This window comes from Rattus norvegicus, chromosome 6, assembly GCF_021556685.1.
Source record: "Rattus norvegicus strain SHRSP/BbbUtx chromosome 6, alternate assembly SHRSP_T2T, whole genome shotgun sequence".
In the NCBI taxonomy this organism is placed as follows: Eukaryota; Metazoa; Chordata; class Mammalia; order Rodentia; family Muridae; genus Rattus; species Rattus norvegicus.
Genome location: NC_141539.1, coordinates 15791165 through 15811389, shown reverse-complemented (window position 1 = coordinate 15811389; position 20225 = coordinate 15791165). Strand labels below are relative to the sequence as shown.

Genomic DNA, 20225 nt, shown 5'->3' with positions numbered 1-20225 from the left:
CTGTGCCAGCCGGACACGTCGTAGTCTCAGGACGTGAGGGAATGGTACCGTTTAGCATGACAGAAAAGACAGGGATCAAAAAGGGAGTAGGGAAGTGAGGAATGGCTGGAAGGTGGTGGGGAGAGGACTAAGGAAAGGGGACCCACTAGCAACCCTTGTATACGTACGCAAATTGAAAGACAGCTGGACGAGCAAAGGTAGAGAAGACAAATACGAGAACCCGAAGCTCTCAGGAAGGAGCTGCAGTAACCTCAGACTTGTCCACCCGAAGCCTGCCTTCAGCACCCAGCAAGAATGACAACCTACCTCGCGCCGCCCAGAGCTAGTTTGCAGCACGCTGGTCTACGTAACACCAATCCAGCCTGATAGGGAAGCACATTTCGCCATCTTTATTATGGTCAGTGGTGGGCTCTTTCTCTTCCTGGACTCACTCACCTTAAAAGACACCTGAATTTTGGTTTTCTGGTATGATGGCGAGCAAGAGACAAAGCGGGAAAGAAGAAAACAACGAGGAAAGCCCTCTCTGCAGCTATTCCACAGTCCCATCCCACTCCGGCTCGCCCTCACTTAAGATGGCCACCAGAAAACTGGTGCAATGATGTGACGCCGCTGTTCTGGTTGCCAAGGAGACGCGAATACCGGAAATGCGGAATTCGGGGAGGGTGCAAGCAAGGGCTGTGGGCGAGAGGCCCGGCGTCACAGGTCCTGACAGGGAAGAAGTTGGCAGGTCCTGACTGGGGAGAGCTGTGGCGGAGGCACCTCCGGGTCCAGTCAACCCTGGTGATGGAGTCGCAGGTCGCGGTTGCTGGGGATGGAGAGACTGAGGCAGAGGCGGGCAAGGGTCCCATGATTGGCAGTGCCAGCCAAGGGTCGCTGGTCTCGGCGCCCAAGGGGGCTGTCCGGTGGAAGCTCCTGCGACAGGTAAGGGCTAGCGCTCGCCACCTCTGCCTGTAGCCACTCCCCTCTCAGGTACGGGACGCGCCGCCGCGGCTCGCGGTTCTCCGCAGCCGGGTGCTGACTTCCCCTTTCGTCAGGAGCCAAGCGAGAAGCGCCCCCTTGCTTCATCTACGCTGTCCCACCAAAAAAGGGAGAATCTGGCGGGGTTGGAGAGCGGGACAGCCAGAGCGAGGTCCTAGAAACTCAGCTCCAAATAGTGTCCTTTTGCTCGCCTGTCTGATGGGTGGGACCGCCTCTCTTCACCGCGTGCAGCTCTGCTTCCCTGCCCTTTCCATTTTATTTTATTTTTTTGCTTTTTGAGTCCCAGACTGGTTGCGGTCACCGACTTCCTGGGTGCACTTTTTGGTCCCACGTCTCTGGAGAACCTCAAGGTTCACTAATGGGATGGGGACTCTGCCCGCGTTTCCGTGCAATGTACATCGGAGAGTAAAGCGGAGAAGAAAAGCTATTGCTTTCTCTTTTTCCCGCCACTTGAAACTCAGACGTTTATCTTCTAAGTTTGAAGTAGTTATTAGGATACTCGCTGCCCAAGATGTACCAAGGAATCCAAATGTATTGACTCGTTTCTTCCAAACCGCTCCAGTGAAGCTTTATAAGTTTCCTTGGTCTTTGTGTCTCCTCACAGCAATAGAAAAGTAACTAAGACAGTGGCTCAGGGCAATGAGCCTTAGTGTATCATTTTACTTAGTTTTGTTTTTTAACAACCAACCCTATGCCACATGTCATACAACTTCTGTGAACCACCTGGTAGTCCACTGATATAACCTGTGATCACCTGCGTTGTTTACTGTTGTGTACCTGGTCTCTATACCCACAGTTCTGGGAGTTGGCTGGCATGTTGTCACAGTTATGGTAGAAGTGTGTAAGAGAAAGAGGCATGTATAAAACCCTTGCTTACGATGCCTGTTAACATACTGTATTACTTACTAGTGTTATCACTGTGACAAAAATACTAGGCAAAGCAATTTAAGAAAGGGAGGGCTTATGTTGGCTCATGGTCTGATGATACAGATGATCTACAGCAGGAAAGTCAAGGCAGCAGGACCCTGAAGCAGTTGGTCACATTGTGTTAGCATTCAGGAAGAAGAGAGCAATGGATGGATACTAGCTAGTACCTTTTCTCCTCTTTACTTGGCATGATGATAGCACAATTAGAGTGTGCCTCCCTGCCTCAATGACCGTAGTTAGGAAAATCCTTTACAGACATGCCGAGAGGTTAATCTAAGATAGCTCACCCCTTGTAGACAAGTTGAGGATCACTATGAGCCATCTCATAGACTGTTAGTTAAAGGAAGATGCATGGCCAAGCCCAAAGTCAAAGACTTTTTTTTTTTTTTTTTTTTTTTTTGGTGCATCTTAGAGTTTCTATTCCTGCACAAACATCATGACCAAGAAGGAAAGGGTTTATTCAGCTTACACTTCCACATTGCCAAAGGAAGTCAGGACAGGAACTCACACAGAGTAGGAACCTTGAGGCAAGAGTGGATGCAGAAGCCATGGAGGGATGCTGCTTACTGTAAAGCTTGCTTCCCAGCCCTGCTCAGCTTGCTTACTTATAGAACCCAGGACTACCACCAGCCCATGGATGGCACCACCCATAATGGGCTGGGCCCTCCCCCTTGATCACTAGTTGAGAAAATGCCTTACAGCTCAGTCTCATGGAGGCATTTCCTCAGGCGAGGTTCCTTTCTCTGTGATAGCTTCATCTTGTGCCAAGTTGACACAAAACTAGCCAGTTTGAAGTGTCAGGGGAAAAGTGATTTTTTTTCCTGTAATAATTCAGTTGATTACCATTGGATAAACATTTGTAAGTGTTTAAGGTGACTAAACCATGCATGCATGTTTCATCTGTGTTCAGAAGCAGAAAGCTTGAAGAATCTGATCAAGGCTAGGATTTTGTGACTCAAATTGGGAGTGTTACTCAGTGCTAGAACACTTTGCATGTGCAAAGCCCTAACTGTGATCTCTTTCTCTCGTGGCACACTTTCACGATGTGCTGCCTTTATTTTTGCAGCTCCCCGATTCTGACTTTCTGTCCTCCCCAGGACTCCAGTGGTGTCTCAGGGCTCTTTGTCCTAACTGTTTGATGCTTTCTCTGCATCTCACAGTTTTGAGAGAAAACCGTGTGACTGGTACATTGTTGTCTCTAGGTCATGTGATAAGTTGGTGACTTTTGATTCTAGTGCCTACCCTAATTAGGTGAGATCTAGAGGTGTCTGTGTGATCATTAGCTAAAGAACTCACAGACATCTTGTTTTCCTTTTGGTTGAGTCTCAGCTGATAACCGTGATGGTTACTTGCAACTTGAGTCTTTCAATGTTCATCCAGTTAGGCATCCTGATGAAATGATCTAGTTTCCTTAAGAAATATATATATATATATATATATATATATATATATATATATATATATATATATTAAATGACTCTGGTAGGCCACATTTGGGCCAATTGCTTAACAGAATGGAGCTTTTTGGCTAACCCAGATCATCAACCACTTAACAATCCCGGCAGAATTACATAAAGAGGAGGCATGCATGCACAATCTGACCGACGCCTCTAGAAGAAAATACTTTACCTAGAGAGCGGAATTCTTGGCCGAAAGATCTGGATAATGAAGCATCTCATAGTGCTGTTTAAGGCAGGATGCTGTGTGTTAGATTGTCTGTGTTATTGTCTATGTTGAGGGCCTTGAGTTTAGGCTTGGGTCCGCCCTTGACTATGAATGATGACGAACACTTCTTGGTTATCAGTTTTCCATTGTAAGTGAAAGACCGAGGGTCTTTCCCACCTCTGCTTAAAATGAAGATCTCTTCCTGTCTTCTAGTCTCAGCTTTTGGAGTAGTCTCTGCTAACCCTTTACATGCACTAGAATCTGTAGTGACTTGCTCTGCTCACCTCTGCTTTTTATACTTTGAGTCTTCCTTCTTCCTAGTGCTTTTAGATGTCTTTTTTAAGATTTAATTTTTAATTATTTGTACCCAAGAGGAGGAGGAGGAGGCCTGTATACAAGAGTGCAGGTGTCAGAAGAGGGCCTCTAATCCCTGGGCGCGTGTGTTACAGGCCGTTGTGAACCACCTCGCTTGGGTCCAGGGAGCTGAACACGGCCTCACGCTCCCGTGTTCTTAACCTCTGAGCCATCTCCTCCCCGGCTGGATTATCAATATTGTTTAAGACCCTGAGTTACATAGAGAAGGGAGCGTGGACATAGAGTCCCACCCTAACCAAGACGCTGCTTGCAGTTGATACTTGCTGGGAGAAAAAAATCAGCTTCCTCCAATGGGTTCCATCGCACTCCAGGCCAGGCCTCCTTCCCAGAAGTAGCAGGCTAACATCAAAGGACTCCATGAAAGGGGACAGGGCAAAGTGAAAATCCACAGGATAAAACGTCTTTAAGCAAAATCTTTATAGGAAAAAAAAAAAAAGAGAAATCCCTAAAAAGCAATGCATGCTTACCTCAGTTAGCCCAATTATGTTCTCTAAAAAATTACTGAGCTGTACATACTCAGAATTCAGTAATTGTCATAGAACTGGGGAATCATCATGCTGGTTACATCCTTTGTAATTACACTAATTACAGACATATCCCTTGAGTTGCAGTGATAGTTTATTTGAGTTTTAATTTTTTTATTTTACTTCAGTTTTTTGGGGACAGGGTTTTACTATGTAGCTCTGGCTGTCCTGGAGCTCCCTCTGTAGACCATGCTGGCCTCAAACTCACAGAGATCTGCCAGCCTCAGCCTCCCAAGAGCTGGCATTGAAGGTGTGTCCGTATGTACGCTCTTTTGTTTTTTTTTTTTTTTTTTTTTTTTTTTTGGTTCTATTTTTCGGAGCTGGGGACCGAACCCAGGGCCTTGCGCTTCCTAGGCAAGCGCTCTACCACTGAGCTAAATCCCCAACCCCGTTTTGTTTGTTTTAATGTAAACACTCATAGCTGCTTAGCTGTTATCTCATGGTTCCAGAAATTATGCTTGCAGTTTGATTTACTCCTAGGAATATTTTAATTTCTACCCACTACACATACACACACACACACACACACACACACACACACTCACACATACACACTCACATACACTCACACACCCACATACCCACACACACAGACTCATACACACTTGTTCACACACACACAGACACACACACATACACTCACACACACACTCACACTCACACATACACAGACTCACACACATACACACACATACACAGGCTCACACACACACAGACTCACACACACACATACACACACACACCCACACACACAGGCACACACACACACACACTCACACATGCAGGCACAGAATATATTTTTTCTCAGAAGAGTTTGCTCCCATCGTATTGCTGATTTTTCTTGTTCATCCCCCTTTGCATTGTTGACTCTCTTCCAGATCCTGGATTGAGTTTTTCTGCTTATGTCTTCTTTGATATCATTTCATTTTTACTGGTAAATGTTTGAAATTTTCATCTAACATTTTATCAGTATCTTTGAACTCAGTGAATCAGGATCTTTCAGAGATCTCACATTCCCTTGCCCTTTAGTGTTCTTGATGTTTCTGTGATGTAATTTGTAGACGTTGTTTGACCATGTCTTTCAGTTTGCTTGGAGATCTTAGTAAACAGCCTTTCCTGAGGCTCAGTCTTTATTGTTGGACAAACAAATTATTATAACAGCTAAAGAATCAAATTGTATACAATATTGGAATTGATTAGTATTGACAGTGCCTGTAAGTCAAAGAATAGGAAAACTACTATGACCCTATAAATTATTTATGGTAACCGTAGAAATACCAATGACTAGGAAAAGAAAGGAGGCAGGGAAAGAGGAGAACGTAGAGAAACCAAGTTCAGGAAATGGAAGGAAGGGGAAGAGGTGTGCAGAACGTCACGGAGGAGAGAAAAGAGGAAGTGCCAGAAAAGATTAAAAAAGAGGCCCAAGAAGGAGAAAATTCGAAAAAAAAAAAATTGAAGAAGGAGAATTAAAAAAAAATGCAATCTTAAAAACAATTTAAAAATCCTCAGGATGAAGTCAAGTGCTTGCTTCAGCGGTATGGGCACCAAAACTGGAACGGCACAGAGGTGATTGGTATGGCCCCTGCATAAGGGTAATACACACATCTGAGAAGCGTTGTATGTTAGGAAAAAAGTGAGATCAAACACTACTAACAGTAAACCAGGGAGGGTAAAAAACGAGTCTGGGACAGGAGAGCAAAGAACACTTAAAACTGTCTGCTCTTCCAGAAGACTTGGTTTGAGTCCTACTACCTACACAGCTACCCCAGCCCTCTGTAGCTCCAGGTCCAGGGGATCTGAAGTCTTCTTGGGGCCGTCAGAGGCACCAGGCACATACCTGGTGCATAGATGTATATGCAGGCAAAATACCCATACACACAAAATAAAAATTAGAAAGAGAGAAAAGATTGTTTAAAAATGAAAAAGAGGGGCTGGGGATTTAGCTCAGTGGTAGAGCGCTTACCTAGGAAGCACAAGGTCCTGGGTTCGGTCCCCAGCTCCGAAAAAAAAAAAAGAACCAAAAAAAGAAAGAACAGAAAAAGAACCAAAAAACATGAAAAAGAACAGATGAGTACATTAAGCATAGTAAGAAGTAACAATTATAAAAATGTTGCTAAAGGGTGTGTCAGGAAGGTAGAAAGTATAAGGTGCAAGAGAAGGAAAAAGGATGTTGGAGTCGCTTCTTTTTGTGTTCTCCAAAATTGGAGACTTGTGGTTATATGTGCAGGGGTGCGGGGTGTGGAGGGTGCGGTGTCAGTTAGACTTGTAGGCCCTTGATCATATGCACGGGGAATTCTGTAGTTTGTATTGAAGTTATCACATCTGTTAATATGATGTCTTATGTTCAGTTTGACTCCTGGTTCCAACACCCATCCTCACCCCCAACCACCCATATACTCCAGGCTCATCTTGTACAATTTCTGCCATTTCTCCAGTGATGATCAGATATATATGTATAGTTTTAAAAATGTAAGTCAGAAAATATAAGGCTTCATTCATTTATATTATACTCCATTTGGATGTAGAGCTGTAGGGTTTTTGCTAAAAACCCCCTTAATCTTCTAGCTCTATGTCATTTCTCCAAATGTGGAAAACTAATACCAATAAAACTAGTCATTTAATTTATCCTAAAACAAATAAGTACAAGTATACACATGCACACATATACACAGCCACACAAGCACATGCACATGTAACATACACAAGCATACATATACCACACACACAGGTACATATACACAGAAGCATACATATGCTGTGAATGCACACACATGCACACACAGGTGTACACATATGACATGCAAACGTTTGTGCACATGCACACACGCACAACCTAATAATAGCACACCTGCCCTAGCTCTGGCTATTAAAGCTGTTGCTTATCTACTCCGTTCCTCTGATTAACAGATGCCCAGGAGAAAAGTTAATATAAAAACCTTGCTAACTCTAGATTTTTCTCTTACTTAAGGCGTCGGACTGTTAAACTGTTACTACCTTTACTACTCCAGTATGCTTTCAGTGTTTTGTCCATATTTTCCTTGTGTGTTCAGCAGGAAGTTAGGATTATTGGAAGTGAGAGTTTGTTTATCACTTAAAAACTAGAAACTAAAACTTATACCACTTGTATACTATAACCCTAATGTTTGATTTTATTTCAAAGGTTCTGAAGCAGAAACAGCTGGATGACGGCCTGAGACATGTATCTGTGAGAAGATTTGAATCATTTAATCTGTTCTCAGTCACAGAGGCCAAAAACAGGGGAACTGAAAAAGAGGCTGGTGCGTGGGTCCAGTACACAAGCATCTTTTATCCCGAGTACAGCATCTCCTTAAGGTGAGCATTGTCCGAGTTAAGGTCTGTAGAAGGAAACCCATGCACTCAGAGCCCCATGCCTGCTCTGACTTTGCAGCAATCTTTATTAGAACTCGGTTTTGCAACTTGATGTTAGAAAAATTCTGCTGCCTTAGACAGAGTCTCTTATGCTTCTAATTCATAAAAAGCATAAGTATCAAATGAAAGCATCAACTTTAAATACTTTTGAAGATTTCTAAAAGGACCAGCAATTTGGCCCAAACCACTTGACTGGAAGATACTCTCATTGTACTTGAGCTTGTTGCCACTTTATTTCTAAGAACCCTTTTATATTTATCCTGTGTGTTGTCTGTAAGTCTGTATTATAAGCATCAGCATCTAATGATGTCCTACTGCTGTGAAGAGACACCATGACCAAGGCTACTCTAATGAAAGAAACATTTAATTGGAGGCTTGTTTACAGTTTTAGAGATGTGTCTCTAGGACTATAACAGAGAGTCCTGACTCAGCTAAAATTTTGGCCTTGAGGGTTGCCACTTTTATCTCCCTTTTTGCATTTTTCCATATGTCCTTCTGCATTAGTCAAAACAATGTACACTGAATTCCACAGTAGAACATGGTCTTCAATAGATAATCATAGCAACACTAAGAATGGATGGCAGTTGCTATTGTCTACTAGGTGATGTCACTGTCTTGAGTGGTTTCTATGTATTAATGTGTGTCACCATTCATAAATGAGGAAGAACCTGGTTAAGGTCACACAGCTGCTCATGTGGTGATTGGTGGCTGTACTCAATCCAGAAAAATCTACCTATTGATAACCTGTCTGGACTGCACACAGAGTCTGTACTTTTAGCTTCTGTGTAATCTTGCCAGATAGCCACTCTCAGGGCTCTCATATTTATACCCTCTCAAAAGTTCCCAGAATTACAAAAGTCACACATTGGAGAAACTATCTGCAGCTGGCAAAACCACGCCCCTGTTAGTGCACAAGGCAGAACCACACCCCTCCTGGTGCACAAGGCAAGTCATAATCACCTGCTGTGAAACAGCCTTTTATCCCACACCTGGGATTAAGACAAAAATATATTCACAAAACATATCTGCGTTTTTGTTTTGGGTTTTGTTTTGTGTTGAGAAACCAAAATTCTCACTATAATATATAACCCTGTTATGCTAAAGAATTTTACCAGAAATTTCCAGAAGAACCTAGATGGAAGATTTTTTGCCAAAAGCAATTCATTCTTTTTCATTAAAATTTTTGTTCACAATTTTTCACCTGTTTACTATTTTTGTTTATTTTCCATTATCTGCTCAATATGAACCCTTCTGTATCTTTAATTTTTTCAAAAGTTATTTTTAATGATGGGTCTTAAACACTTTAACCTCCCTTTTAGCCCACTACCCACCCACCAGAGGTAGTGGGAAAAAACGAATATGGGGAAGTGGACCTGTTTAGAAATGGTTCTTTGGAGCAGTTCCCATCTGTGTTGTCTGGAAATCAGCAGTTCAGTTCACAGGTTAGCAGGGGCAGCTCGATCCACTTGCAAACACTTCACAGATAACCAGCGGTCCAGTTCGGTAGAGTTGGGATAGCAAACACGAGTGAGCAGTGACACTACCTAGTATAGACAGCCAGGCCTCAGCCTTGGCTCAGGTCAGCAGGAGGGACCTGAAGGGGCGCCAGCAGATGTTTTCAGCTGTGCTTCTCAGGGAAGCGAAGATCAGGGAAGACGTGAGACCAGCAAGTATTGCTCTATAAGTCAGCATAGCTCAGCCTCCACCACTGTCCGTTAAGTCCTATTTATACCCTCCAAACATCCTCTATCGCTCTTGCCTCAGCATGCGGTGCTCTGTCTCAGCTGATGTCACTCTGCCAGTCAGCCAGAGTCTGTGGAAGCGGTAAGAAACTGCAGCACACCACCAGAAGTTTTTTGGTTCGTTTCTCTCTATGAATTCCTGACAAATGCAGCTCAACTATGAAGTATAAAGTGGACCAATACATGTGTGTTGTTAGTGAAGAATCCTTTGTTATGTGTCCTTTCATGTGCTTGTTTTAACAGAATAATATCCTTTCTCCTTGTCTGCTTCAGCAGAAAGTTCCCTGATGAGTCTGCCTTAGTCTTTACCTGTGTCTGCTTAAGGAAAGCACTCATGTGTCTGCCCCCAACAAAACACCATCCAACACAACTGACTTTCCAAAGAACCCTTAAGTTTCCACTGCAGCCCACTCTTATTTTTTCTTTATCGTATTAGCACTTTGACCCTGTTTCTTCTGTGAGATCTCTTAGCAGTGTTATTTGTTTCCTTCAGTATTGAGATAGATATTCTTAAGTAGTTTTTGTTTGTTCTAGAGAAAAAGCCCCAAGGTAATTTTTAAATATAGTACATACATATATATGGATAATCATATCCAATTCTTTTGAGACAGGGTCTCACTATGTAGCTCCAGCTGGCCTGGGACAGCCTGGTCCATAGGATCCACCTACAGAATTCTGCCTCCCAGAAGTTTTAAAGTTTGTCAAATACAACATTATGGAACGATCAGAGGAAGAAAAGATGAATAATTTTAGGTAAATTCAAACCAACAATGTTTACTAGTATCTTGTATATAAATATGAGGTATGCTTTCCTCAATGAGCTAAATATATGAGAAATGAAACAATGACAAGAAAGAAGGAAAGTTAAGTAGGCAACCCGAGAGATCTCACCATGTAGCACACGGCTGATCTCTAAATTAAATTAAAACTTGACATGTTTTGTCTTAGAAGCACTGTTTTGGGGTAGGAGTTTAGACTGGGTCTGGATGTAATAGAAGATTCTGGAGAAAGGGAAAAATCATTCCTGATGAGGACAGGGGCATCATGAAATAGCATGAAAACATGAAAGGCAGAGTGACAAGGGGCTACTGAGAAGACCAACTCTGTCTCTAGAGAGAGGATCCTAAAGGCTGACTGGTTGTTCATGTGTTGACATCTAGGAGTTGTCCTAAAAACCACATGCACACTGATCTAAGTCAGACAGGGGTAGTCTATGAAGTGGATACTGAAGGACTGATCGATCAGGGCCACAGACCAGACTCAGGAGCTGAATGTGACCCCAGTCTGTAGGACTCTAATCCTACAGAGCTTTTAAGCCTTAAACCCTTAAACATCTGTGCGAAGTTATTTCACCAGTCAGGATTTAGGACAAGGGACTTCCTTAGGAACTTGTCTTTGTTGTACATTTATCCTGTTCTTATTATATGGTTGGGGTATTCAACTGTGGAGGGGGACTTGCCTTAACTAACATTCATGTCTTATCTTGTCAACCAGAATGTTAGTTACAGGATCTCAACTCCCAGGGAAGTCTTAGGAATTTAACCTTTATTTAGCCCGTACTCAATATGGAAGTCTTATTTTAAATGGCTTCTTCTATTGATGCATGTGTCTCCCTTATGTTGGGGTCCATCCCAGGGGCAGCTTATAAAGGCAAAATCCATAAAAGCTCATACATAGGTGCAGGAAGTGCTGCCTGGCGTTTGGCTCGGGTCCAAGCTTCTTGTAGCTTACTCTACAAAGCAGTTCTAACTGCCCTCCATTGTGATTGGTTTCCAAGATCCCAAAGCATAGGACATAACAGAGTGTGCAGTCAGCTCGACCATGAGAAAGTGTCCTTGTAACAGCATAACATGGCTGGCTAGACAGGCAGCAGTTACCCAGGCCTTAGCATTATGCACTCCCACAGACCATAAGCATGCACCCACTTCTCCGTCTTGCTCCTCATCACCTAAGAGTCCTGGCACAGCTCAACAGAGGACATGGGGTGATTCTTACTTGTTAGTTGTCCTTGGCATCTGTTTTCTTCACCTTAAATCTTCTTGTACCTTGATTTCTAGCCCTTTGAAGTTTTATTAGACTCAAAAATATATAATCCAAAGAGAGAAAGTAACTAAACGATTGTGATTTTAAAAGTATCTCATGGTTGTTTATTTTACTAAGCTGTGTAAATTATAAAACTATACTTATATAAAATTAAAATGTTGATCATTACTTTCTCTTACCCTTATGTAATTGTACATAAAGTGAAGGAATACCGAGTCTCATAGTAACTTTTCATTAAAAGTATAATTTAGGGCTGTTAGGTCAAAGGATTGTGAAATCCCCCAGGGTCTTTCATCATTCTTGTGTATTTGAAAGTGGTTCACTCTGAAAATGGTTGAGATTGAGGAAATGATGTATGGGTGCTATTCCTAATTTATTGCTTAGAAAGTCTTGTTTTTTGGTGCTTTGCTTCTTAGAACATTACAAAACAGCTATTGCTAGTAGTTAAAGGCATACAGAAAGCCACAGTAGAGCACAGAGTGCTCTCACTAAGTCTTTTATTAAAAATTACCTCCAATTTCCATTATAAACTATGATTTACTATTGCATAAAACTTACTGTGTACACACTAGATATTGTCCTCATACCTTATTTTTTAACTTAATTTCCCCATTATATATGGAACTGTACATGTCAGTTATTAATATATATATATCCCATTATATGTGGAACCACAGACACCAGCATAACTAATTTATAAGTGAATGAAATCTTAAGGAAAGCAAAAGCTGAGAGGCCTGACCCATCCTTCTGTGTTTGAAAATGACTACTGTTGCTGTGGTAATTGTTGAATTAGAATGCCAGTACTTGACTTTTGGCTTGTCCTAGAAATGTAGGATGGGCAAGAAGTCAAGAATGTGGCTTTGACTGTGTTGTTTTTTGAGTACAATCAATGTACCACCATGAAGTCATACATTGTTTCTCAGAGAAAGGAAAAGACAAACCATTACACTACTGAAATTAGCATGTGCCTTCTGAGTGCTAAGTCAGAGCGGGTGACAGGAACGATCTGTTCATGAAATTAAATGTATGCAGATTATTCGTACATGACATATGATAGTATATATCTCAATAAATATTTCCCTTCAAAAACTGTTGTATATTGGTGGCTGTGAAATGACATCTCAATGTGGTTATAATTTACATTTCCCAATGATGATTTTAGGGGTTCTACCCAATGCTGAGAGCAGAGGCAGGAGAATGCTGTAAGTTGGGACAGGGTGAATATGACTAAAATACATTAATATACAAGTGTGGTACTGTACACTAAAAATTTAATGTGAAAACTGACAAGGCAGGGGCCAGAGAGATGTCCCAGAAGTTAAGAGCACACCGGCTGTTCTTCCAGAGGACCTTGGTTCTATTCCCAGCAACCATGTTTTCTCAAAACCTTCTATAATGGGATCTGATGCCCTCTTCTGGTGTGCAGATAAACATTCAGACAGGGCACCCATATATATAAGATACATAAACAAATAAATCTTAACGAAATAACAAAGTGGTAAAAAGGTGAGGTTGGCAAGTGAACAGATATGGTTACTGAATTTATTTACATACATAGTTTCAATATTGGGAATGGAATTAATAAGAGGTACTAAACAGTGTTTAATTTCTTATTTTAAAAAGTCTGTTTAGGACCTTTAAAATATCAAGTGTATGGAAAACTCAAGTTCTTTGAGTCATGGTTTCTTGGCTAATTATGACCTAACTTTCTACTTTATTTTATGGTTATATTGTTTGCTTACTTATAAATATACTCAGTTTTAGTAAATTCAAATGATCCCTGGAATGTTTTGTTAAATTTATCTGTTTCATGTAGACATTACCTACTAATTTCTTATACTGTAGATAAGACTTAAAAGCCATTTAGAAACAGAAAATCTTCAAAGTGAGTTGCATACATAGTCTGTTGAACATTTTCTTTCTGAACACTTCTACTTTTTTTGTTTTAAGTCTTTTGGGGGCACATTCCACTTTGTAGTTTATTTTTTCTGCCTTTTAAAAGCGAAGTTTTGTTAATGAAGGTAAAATTCACAGGCCCATTTACAACTATACAAAGGATTTCAGTGCAGTCCTCTGACCCTCCAAAGAGTCAGTGTTTGCAGCTGTCACCCTTAGGCAACCTCATCAGAAAAGTAAGCCCGCACCCCTATCAGCAGCCTCCCTTCCCCTGATCTCTGGCAGCCTCTGACTTGTTTCCTGTTTTGGGGTTGTCTGTTCTAGACATTGCCTATAGATGGAGCACTGCCCTGTGTGGGCTTTTATGTCTGGTTCTTTTTACTCGGTACATTTTTAATTAAAAAAAATTATCCAAATTCTACCATGTTTCAGAAAGTCATTCATTTTTCTGTGGTTTGATTAATATGTCACTATATGGTTAATAATGCATTTTTAGGAGCAGCCTGGAACAGGACCCTTCTGGTCTCCATTTGCACCCAGAGCTAAGGCTGTCCCACAGCCCTCTGGACCCAAAACCTGCCTGCAGAGAGATGATCTCTAAGGAGCACTTTCACTCCTAGGCCCACAGGTGAGACCTCACTTTTGCTCCACTAACTGTCCAAAGAGGGACCTGCCAGGAGCACAAAGGACACAGGAACCATGGAATAGTCTGGGACAGGATCCTTCCAGTCTCCATCTGTGCCTGGAGCTAAGGTTGTTCTACAACCCTTTGGACACAAAACCTGGCCAGAGAGAGCTGGCCTCCCATGAGTGCTCTCATTCCTAAGATCACAGGCTCATAAGCCCAAAGGAAGGACAAGCTCCAGTCAGAAACAGCAAGACCAATTAACACCAGAGATAACCAGATAGTGAGAGGCAAGCACAAGAACCTAAGTAACAGAAACCAACACTACTTGGCATCAACAGAATCCAATTTTCCCTCCACCAGCAAGTACTGGATATCCTACCACACCAGAAAAGCAAGATTTGGATTTAAAATCACATCTCCTGATGATAATAGATGCCTTTAAGAAACTCCATTAAAGAAATACAGGGGAACACTGGTAAACAAGTAGAAGCCCTTAAAGAGGAAACACAAAAATCCCTTAAACAATTACAGGAAAATACAATGAAACGGGTGAAAAAATTGAACAAAACCATTCAGGATCTAAAAATGGATATAGAAACAATAAAGAAATCACAAAGAAAGACAACTCTGGAGATAGAAAACCTAGGAAAGAGATCAGGAATCATAGATGCAAGCATCACCAACAGAGATTGAAGAGAGAATCTCAGGGGCAGAAGATGCCATAGAAAACATTGACATAATAGTCAAAGAAAATGCAAAATACAAAACGAAAAAGCTCCTAACCCAAAACATCCAAAAATCCAGGTCACAATGAAAAGACCAAACCTACAGATAATAGGTATAGAAGAGAGCATAGACTCCCAAATTAAAGGGCCAGTAAATATCTTCAACAAAATTATAGAAGCAAATTTTCCTAACCTAAAGAACGATGCCCATGAATGAACATACAAGAAGCCTACAGAACTCCAAATAGATTGGACCAGAAAAGAAATTCCTCCAAACACATAATGCAAAACACTAAATGCACAAAATAAAGAAAGTGTTTTAAAAGCAGTAAGGGAAATAGGTCAAGTAACATAGAGGCAGATCTATCAGAATTATACCAGACTTCTCAACAGAGACTATGAAAGGCAGAAGATCCTGGGCAGATGTCATACAGACACTAAGAGAACACAAATGCCAGCCCAGACTACTATATCCAGCAAAACTCTTGAGAGTTAATTGATTAACATAGATGGAGAAACCAAGATATTTCATGACAAAACCAAATTTATACAATATCTTTTCACAAATCCAGCCCTACAAAGGATAATAGATGGAAAACTCTAATAAGGAGGGAAACTATACCCTAGAAAAAGCAAGAAATTAATCTTTTTTCAACAAACCCAAAAGAAGATAGCCACACAAACATAATTCCACTCTAACAACAAAAATAACAGGAAACAACAATCACTATTCCATAACATCTCTTAATATTAATGGACTCAATTCCCCAATAAAAAGACATAGACTAACAGACTAGATATGTAAATAGGACCCAGCATTTTGCTGCACCTCAGTGACAAAGACAGACACTACCTAAAAATTTTTAGGCAAATGGTCCCAAGAAACAAGCTGGAGTAGCCATTCTAATATTAAATAAAATTGACTTTCAACCAAAAGTTATCAAAAAAGATAAGGAAGGACACTTCATACTCATCAAAAGAGACATCTACCAAGATGAAATTTCAATTCTGAACATCTATGCTCCAAATGCAAGGGCACCCACATTAATAAAAGAAACTTTACTGAAGCTCAAAGCATACATTGCACCATACACAATAATAGGGGGAGACTTCAACACCCCACTCTCATCAATGGACATCATGGGAACAGAAACTGAGCAGAGACACAGTGAAACTAACAGAAGTTATGAACCAAATGGATTTAACATATCTATAGAACATTTCATCCTAAAACAAAAGAATATACCTTCTTTTCAGCACCTCATGATACCTTCTTCAAAATTGACCATATAATCAGTCACAAAACAGGCCTCAACAGATACAAGAAGATAGAAATAATCCCATGCATCCTATCACCATGGACTAAGGCTGGTTTTTCAATAACAAAAAACAAAAAACAAAACAACACACACACACACACACACACACACACACACACACAAGAAATAGCAGAAAGCCTGGGCTGGAGAGATGACTCAGGGCACCTCTCCCAGAGGTCCTGAGTTCAATTCCCAGCAAACCACGTGGTGGCTCACAATCATCTGTAATGGGATTTGGCGCCCTCTTCTGGTGTGTCTGAAGGTACAGTGTACTCATATACATAAATGAGTCTTTAGAAAAAAAAAACTATTAAAACAAAACAAAACAGAAAACCCACATACACATAGAAGCTGAATAACATTCTTCTCAATGATAACTTGGTCAAGGAAGAAATAAATTAAAGACTTTGTATAATTGAATGAAAATGAAGGCATAACATAAACAAACTTATGGGATACAATGAAAGCAGTGCTAAGAGGAAAACTCATAGCTCTGAGTGCCTCCAAAAAGAAACTAGAGAGCATTTACTAACAGCTTGACAGCACACCTGAAAGCTCTAGAACAAAAAGAAGCAAGAGGAGTATACAGCAGGAAATCAACCAAGTAGAAACAAAGAGAACTCTACAAAGAATCAACAAAACTAGTAGCTGGTTCTTTGAGAAAATCAACAAGAGAGATAAACCCTTAGCCAGACTAACCAGAGGACACAGAGACTGTATCCAAATTAATACAATTAGAAATGAAAAGGGAAAAATAACAGAAACCGAAGAAATTAAAAAAAAATCAGGTCCTACTTGAAAAGCCTTTGCTCTACTTGAAAAGAAAAATCTGGAGGAAATGGACAATTTTCTAGACAGATACAGGTGCCAAAGTTAAATCAGGGTCAGATAAACCATCTAAACTGTCCCATAACTCCTTAGGAAATAGAAGCAGTCATTAAAAGTCTCCCAACCAAAAAAAAAGCCCAGGACCAGATGGGTTTAGTGTAGAATTCTATCAGATCTTCAAAGAAAACCTAATACCAATACTCTTCAAACTATTCCACAAAATAGAAACAGAAGAAACACTACCCTATTCATTCTTTGAAGCCACAATTATGCTTTTACCTAAACCACACAAAGACCCTACAAAGAGAACTTCAGACAAATTTTCCTCATGAATATCGATGGAAAAATACTCAATAAAATTCTGGCAGTCTGAATCGAAGAACACATTAAAACGATCAGCCACCATGATCAAGTAGGCTCCATCCCAGGGATGCAAGAATGGTTCAATAAATGGAAATCCATCAATGTAATCCAAGATATAAACAAACTCAAGGAAAAAAAATCACATGATCATCTCATTAGATGCTGAGAAAGCATTTGACAAAATTCAACACCTCTTCCTGATAAAAGTCTTGGAAAGATCAGGAATGCAAGGCCCATACCTAAACATAGTAAAAGCAATATACAGTAAACCAGTAGCCAACATCAAACTCAATGGAGAGAAACTTGAAGCATTCCCTGTAAAGTCAGGGACTAGACAAGGCTATTCAATATAGTACTTGAAGTCCTACCAGAGCAATTAGACAACAAAAAGAGGTCAAAGGGATACAAATTGGAAAGGAAGAAGTCAAAATATCACTATTTGCAGATGATATGATAGTATACTTAAGGGACTCTAAAAATTCCACTAGAGAACTCCTAAACCTGATAAACAACTTCAGCAAAGTGGCTGGATATAAAATTAACTCAAAGAAATTAGTAACCTTCCTCTACTCAAAGGATAAACAGTCTGAGAAAAAATTAGGGAAATGACACCCTTCACAATTGTCACAAATAATATAAAATACCTTGGTGTGACTCTAACCCATGAAGTGAAAGGTCTGTATGACAAGAAGTTCAAGTCACTGAAGAAAGAAATCGAAGATTGAAGAAGGTGGAAATATCTCCCATGCTCATGGATTGGTAGGATTAATATAGAACAAACGGCCATCTTGCTGAAAGCAATCTACAGATTCAATGCAATGCCTATCAAAATTCCAAGACAGTTCTTCATAGACTTAGAGAAATTTGCAAATTCATTTGGAATAACAAAAAACACAGGATAGTGAAAATTATTCTCAACAATAAGAGAACTTCTGGGGGAATCACCATTTCTGATCTCAAGCTGTATTACAGAGCAATAGTGATAAAACCTTCATGGTATTGGTACAGAGACAGACAGATAGATCAGTGGAATAGAATTGAATATAGATCAGAATAGAATTGAAGACCTAGAAATGAACCCACACACCTGTGGTCACTTGATCTTTGACAAAGGAGCTAAAACCATCCAGTGGAAAAAAGAGCATTTTCAACAAATGGTGTGGTTCAACTGGAGGTCAGCATGTAGAAGAATGCAAATCAACCCATTCTCATCTCTTTGTACAAGGCTCAAGTCCAAGTGGATCAAGGACTTCCACATAAAACCAGATACACTGACACTAATGGAAGAGAAAGTGGGGATTAGCCTTGATCACACAGACACGGGAAAATTTCCTGAACAGAACCCACCAATGGCTTATGCTCTAAGATCAAGAATGGACAAATGAGACCTCATAAAATTGCAAAGCTTTTGTAAGGAAAAGGACACTGTCAATAGGACAAAACAGCAACCAACAGATTGGAAAAAAGATCTTTACTAATTACATCTGATAGAGGGCTAATATCTAATATATACAAAGAACTCAAGAAGTTAGACTCCAGAGAACCAATTAAAATATGGGGTATAGAGCTTAACAAAAACTTCTCAACTGAGGAATATTGAATGGCTGAGAAGCACCTAAGGAAAAGTTTATCATCCTTAGTCATCAGGGAAATGCAAATCAAAACAACCCTGAGATTCCACCTCACACCAGTCAGAATGGCTAAGATTGAAAACTCAGTTGACAGCAGATGCTGACAAGGATGTGGAGAAAGAGCAACACTCCTCCATTGTTGGTGGGATTGCAGACTGGTACAACCACTCTGGAAATCATTCTGGCGGTTCCTCAGAAAATTGGACATAGTACTATCTAAGAACCCAGCTATACCACAACTGGGCATATACCCAAAAGATGCTCCAACCTGGGCTGGAGAGATGGCTCAGAGGTTAAGAGCACTGACTGCTCTTCCAGAGGTTCAATTCCCAGCAACCACATTATGGCTCACAACCATCTCTAATGGAACCCCATACACTCTTCTGATGTGTGTCTGAAAACAGCTACAGTGTACTCATATAAGTAAAGTTAAATAAATTAAAAAAAAGTGCTCCAACCTATAACAAGGACACATGCTCCACTATGTTCATAGCAGCCTTAATTATAATAGCCAGAAGTTGGAAAGAACCCAGATGTCCTCAACAAAGGAATGGATACAGAAAATGTGGTACATTTACAAAATGGAGACTACTCAGCTATCAAAAACAATGACTTCATGAAATTCTTAGGCAAATGCATGGAACTAGAAAATGTCATCCTGAGGAAGTTAACCCAATGACAAAAGAGCACACATGGTATGCACTCACTGATAAGTGGGTCTTAACCCCAAAGCTCGCAATACCCAAGAAACAATTCACATATTAAACTCAAGAAGAAGGACCAAAATGTGGATGCTTCAGTCTTAGAAGGGAGAACAAAATACTCGTGGGATGAAATATAGGGCAGAGTGGAGCAGGGACTGAAGGAAAGGTCATCCAGAGACTGCCTCACCTGGGAATCCATCCCACATGCAGTCACCAAACCCAGATACTCTTGTGGATGCCAAGAAGTGCTTGCTGACAGGAGCCTGATATGGATGTCTCCTGAGAGGCATCTGCCAGATGAAGATGCTTGTAGCTAACTATAGGACTGAGCACAGGGACCCCAATGGAGGAGTTAGAAAAAGGACTGAAGGAGCTGAAGGGGTTTGCAACCCCATAGGAAGAACAACAATATCAACCAACCAGACCCCTCAGAGTTCCTGGAGAGTAAACCACCAACCAAAGATACCCATGGAGGGACCCATGG

General features: G+C 40.8%; 2 protein-coding genes and 1 non-coding gene across 16 annotated transcripts in view; 2 read left to right on the top strand and 1 right to left on the bottom strand.

Moving 5' to 3' along the window:
• Positions 1–967, bottom strand: part of Prepl (prolyl endopeptidase-like) — a 29970-nt gene extending 29003 nt beyond the window's left edge. For 6 of the 13 annotated variants that reach the window (XM_087552485.1, XM_087552487.1, XM_087552483.1 and 3 more), the window contains exon 1: positions 307–359. Coding sequence is in view for 1 of the 13 variants with exons in the window: in XM_087552490.1 (XP_087408616.1) it covers positions 436–546 (111 nt within the window). In the remaining 12 variants the exon portion in view is untranslated. 13 annotated transcript variants of the gene reach the window in all.
• Positions 696–20225, top strand: part of Camkmt (calmodulin-lysine N-methyltransferase) — a 383042-nt gene continuing 363512 nt past the window's right edge. The window contains exons 1-2 of one of the 2 annotated variants that reach the window (XM_087552977.1): positions 696–921; positions 7630–7802. In XM_087552977.1, the coding sequence (XP_087409103.1) occupies positions 784–921; positions 7630–7802 (311 nt within the window). In that variant the 5' untranslated portion in view covers positions 696–783. 2 annotated transcript variants of the gene reach the window in all.
• LOC120093312 (U6 spliceosomal RNA) lies at positions 5990–6096 on the top strand. The gene has a single exon (XR_015623538.1). It is a non-coding gene; the product is annotated as a U6 spliceosomal RNA (small nuclear RNA).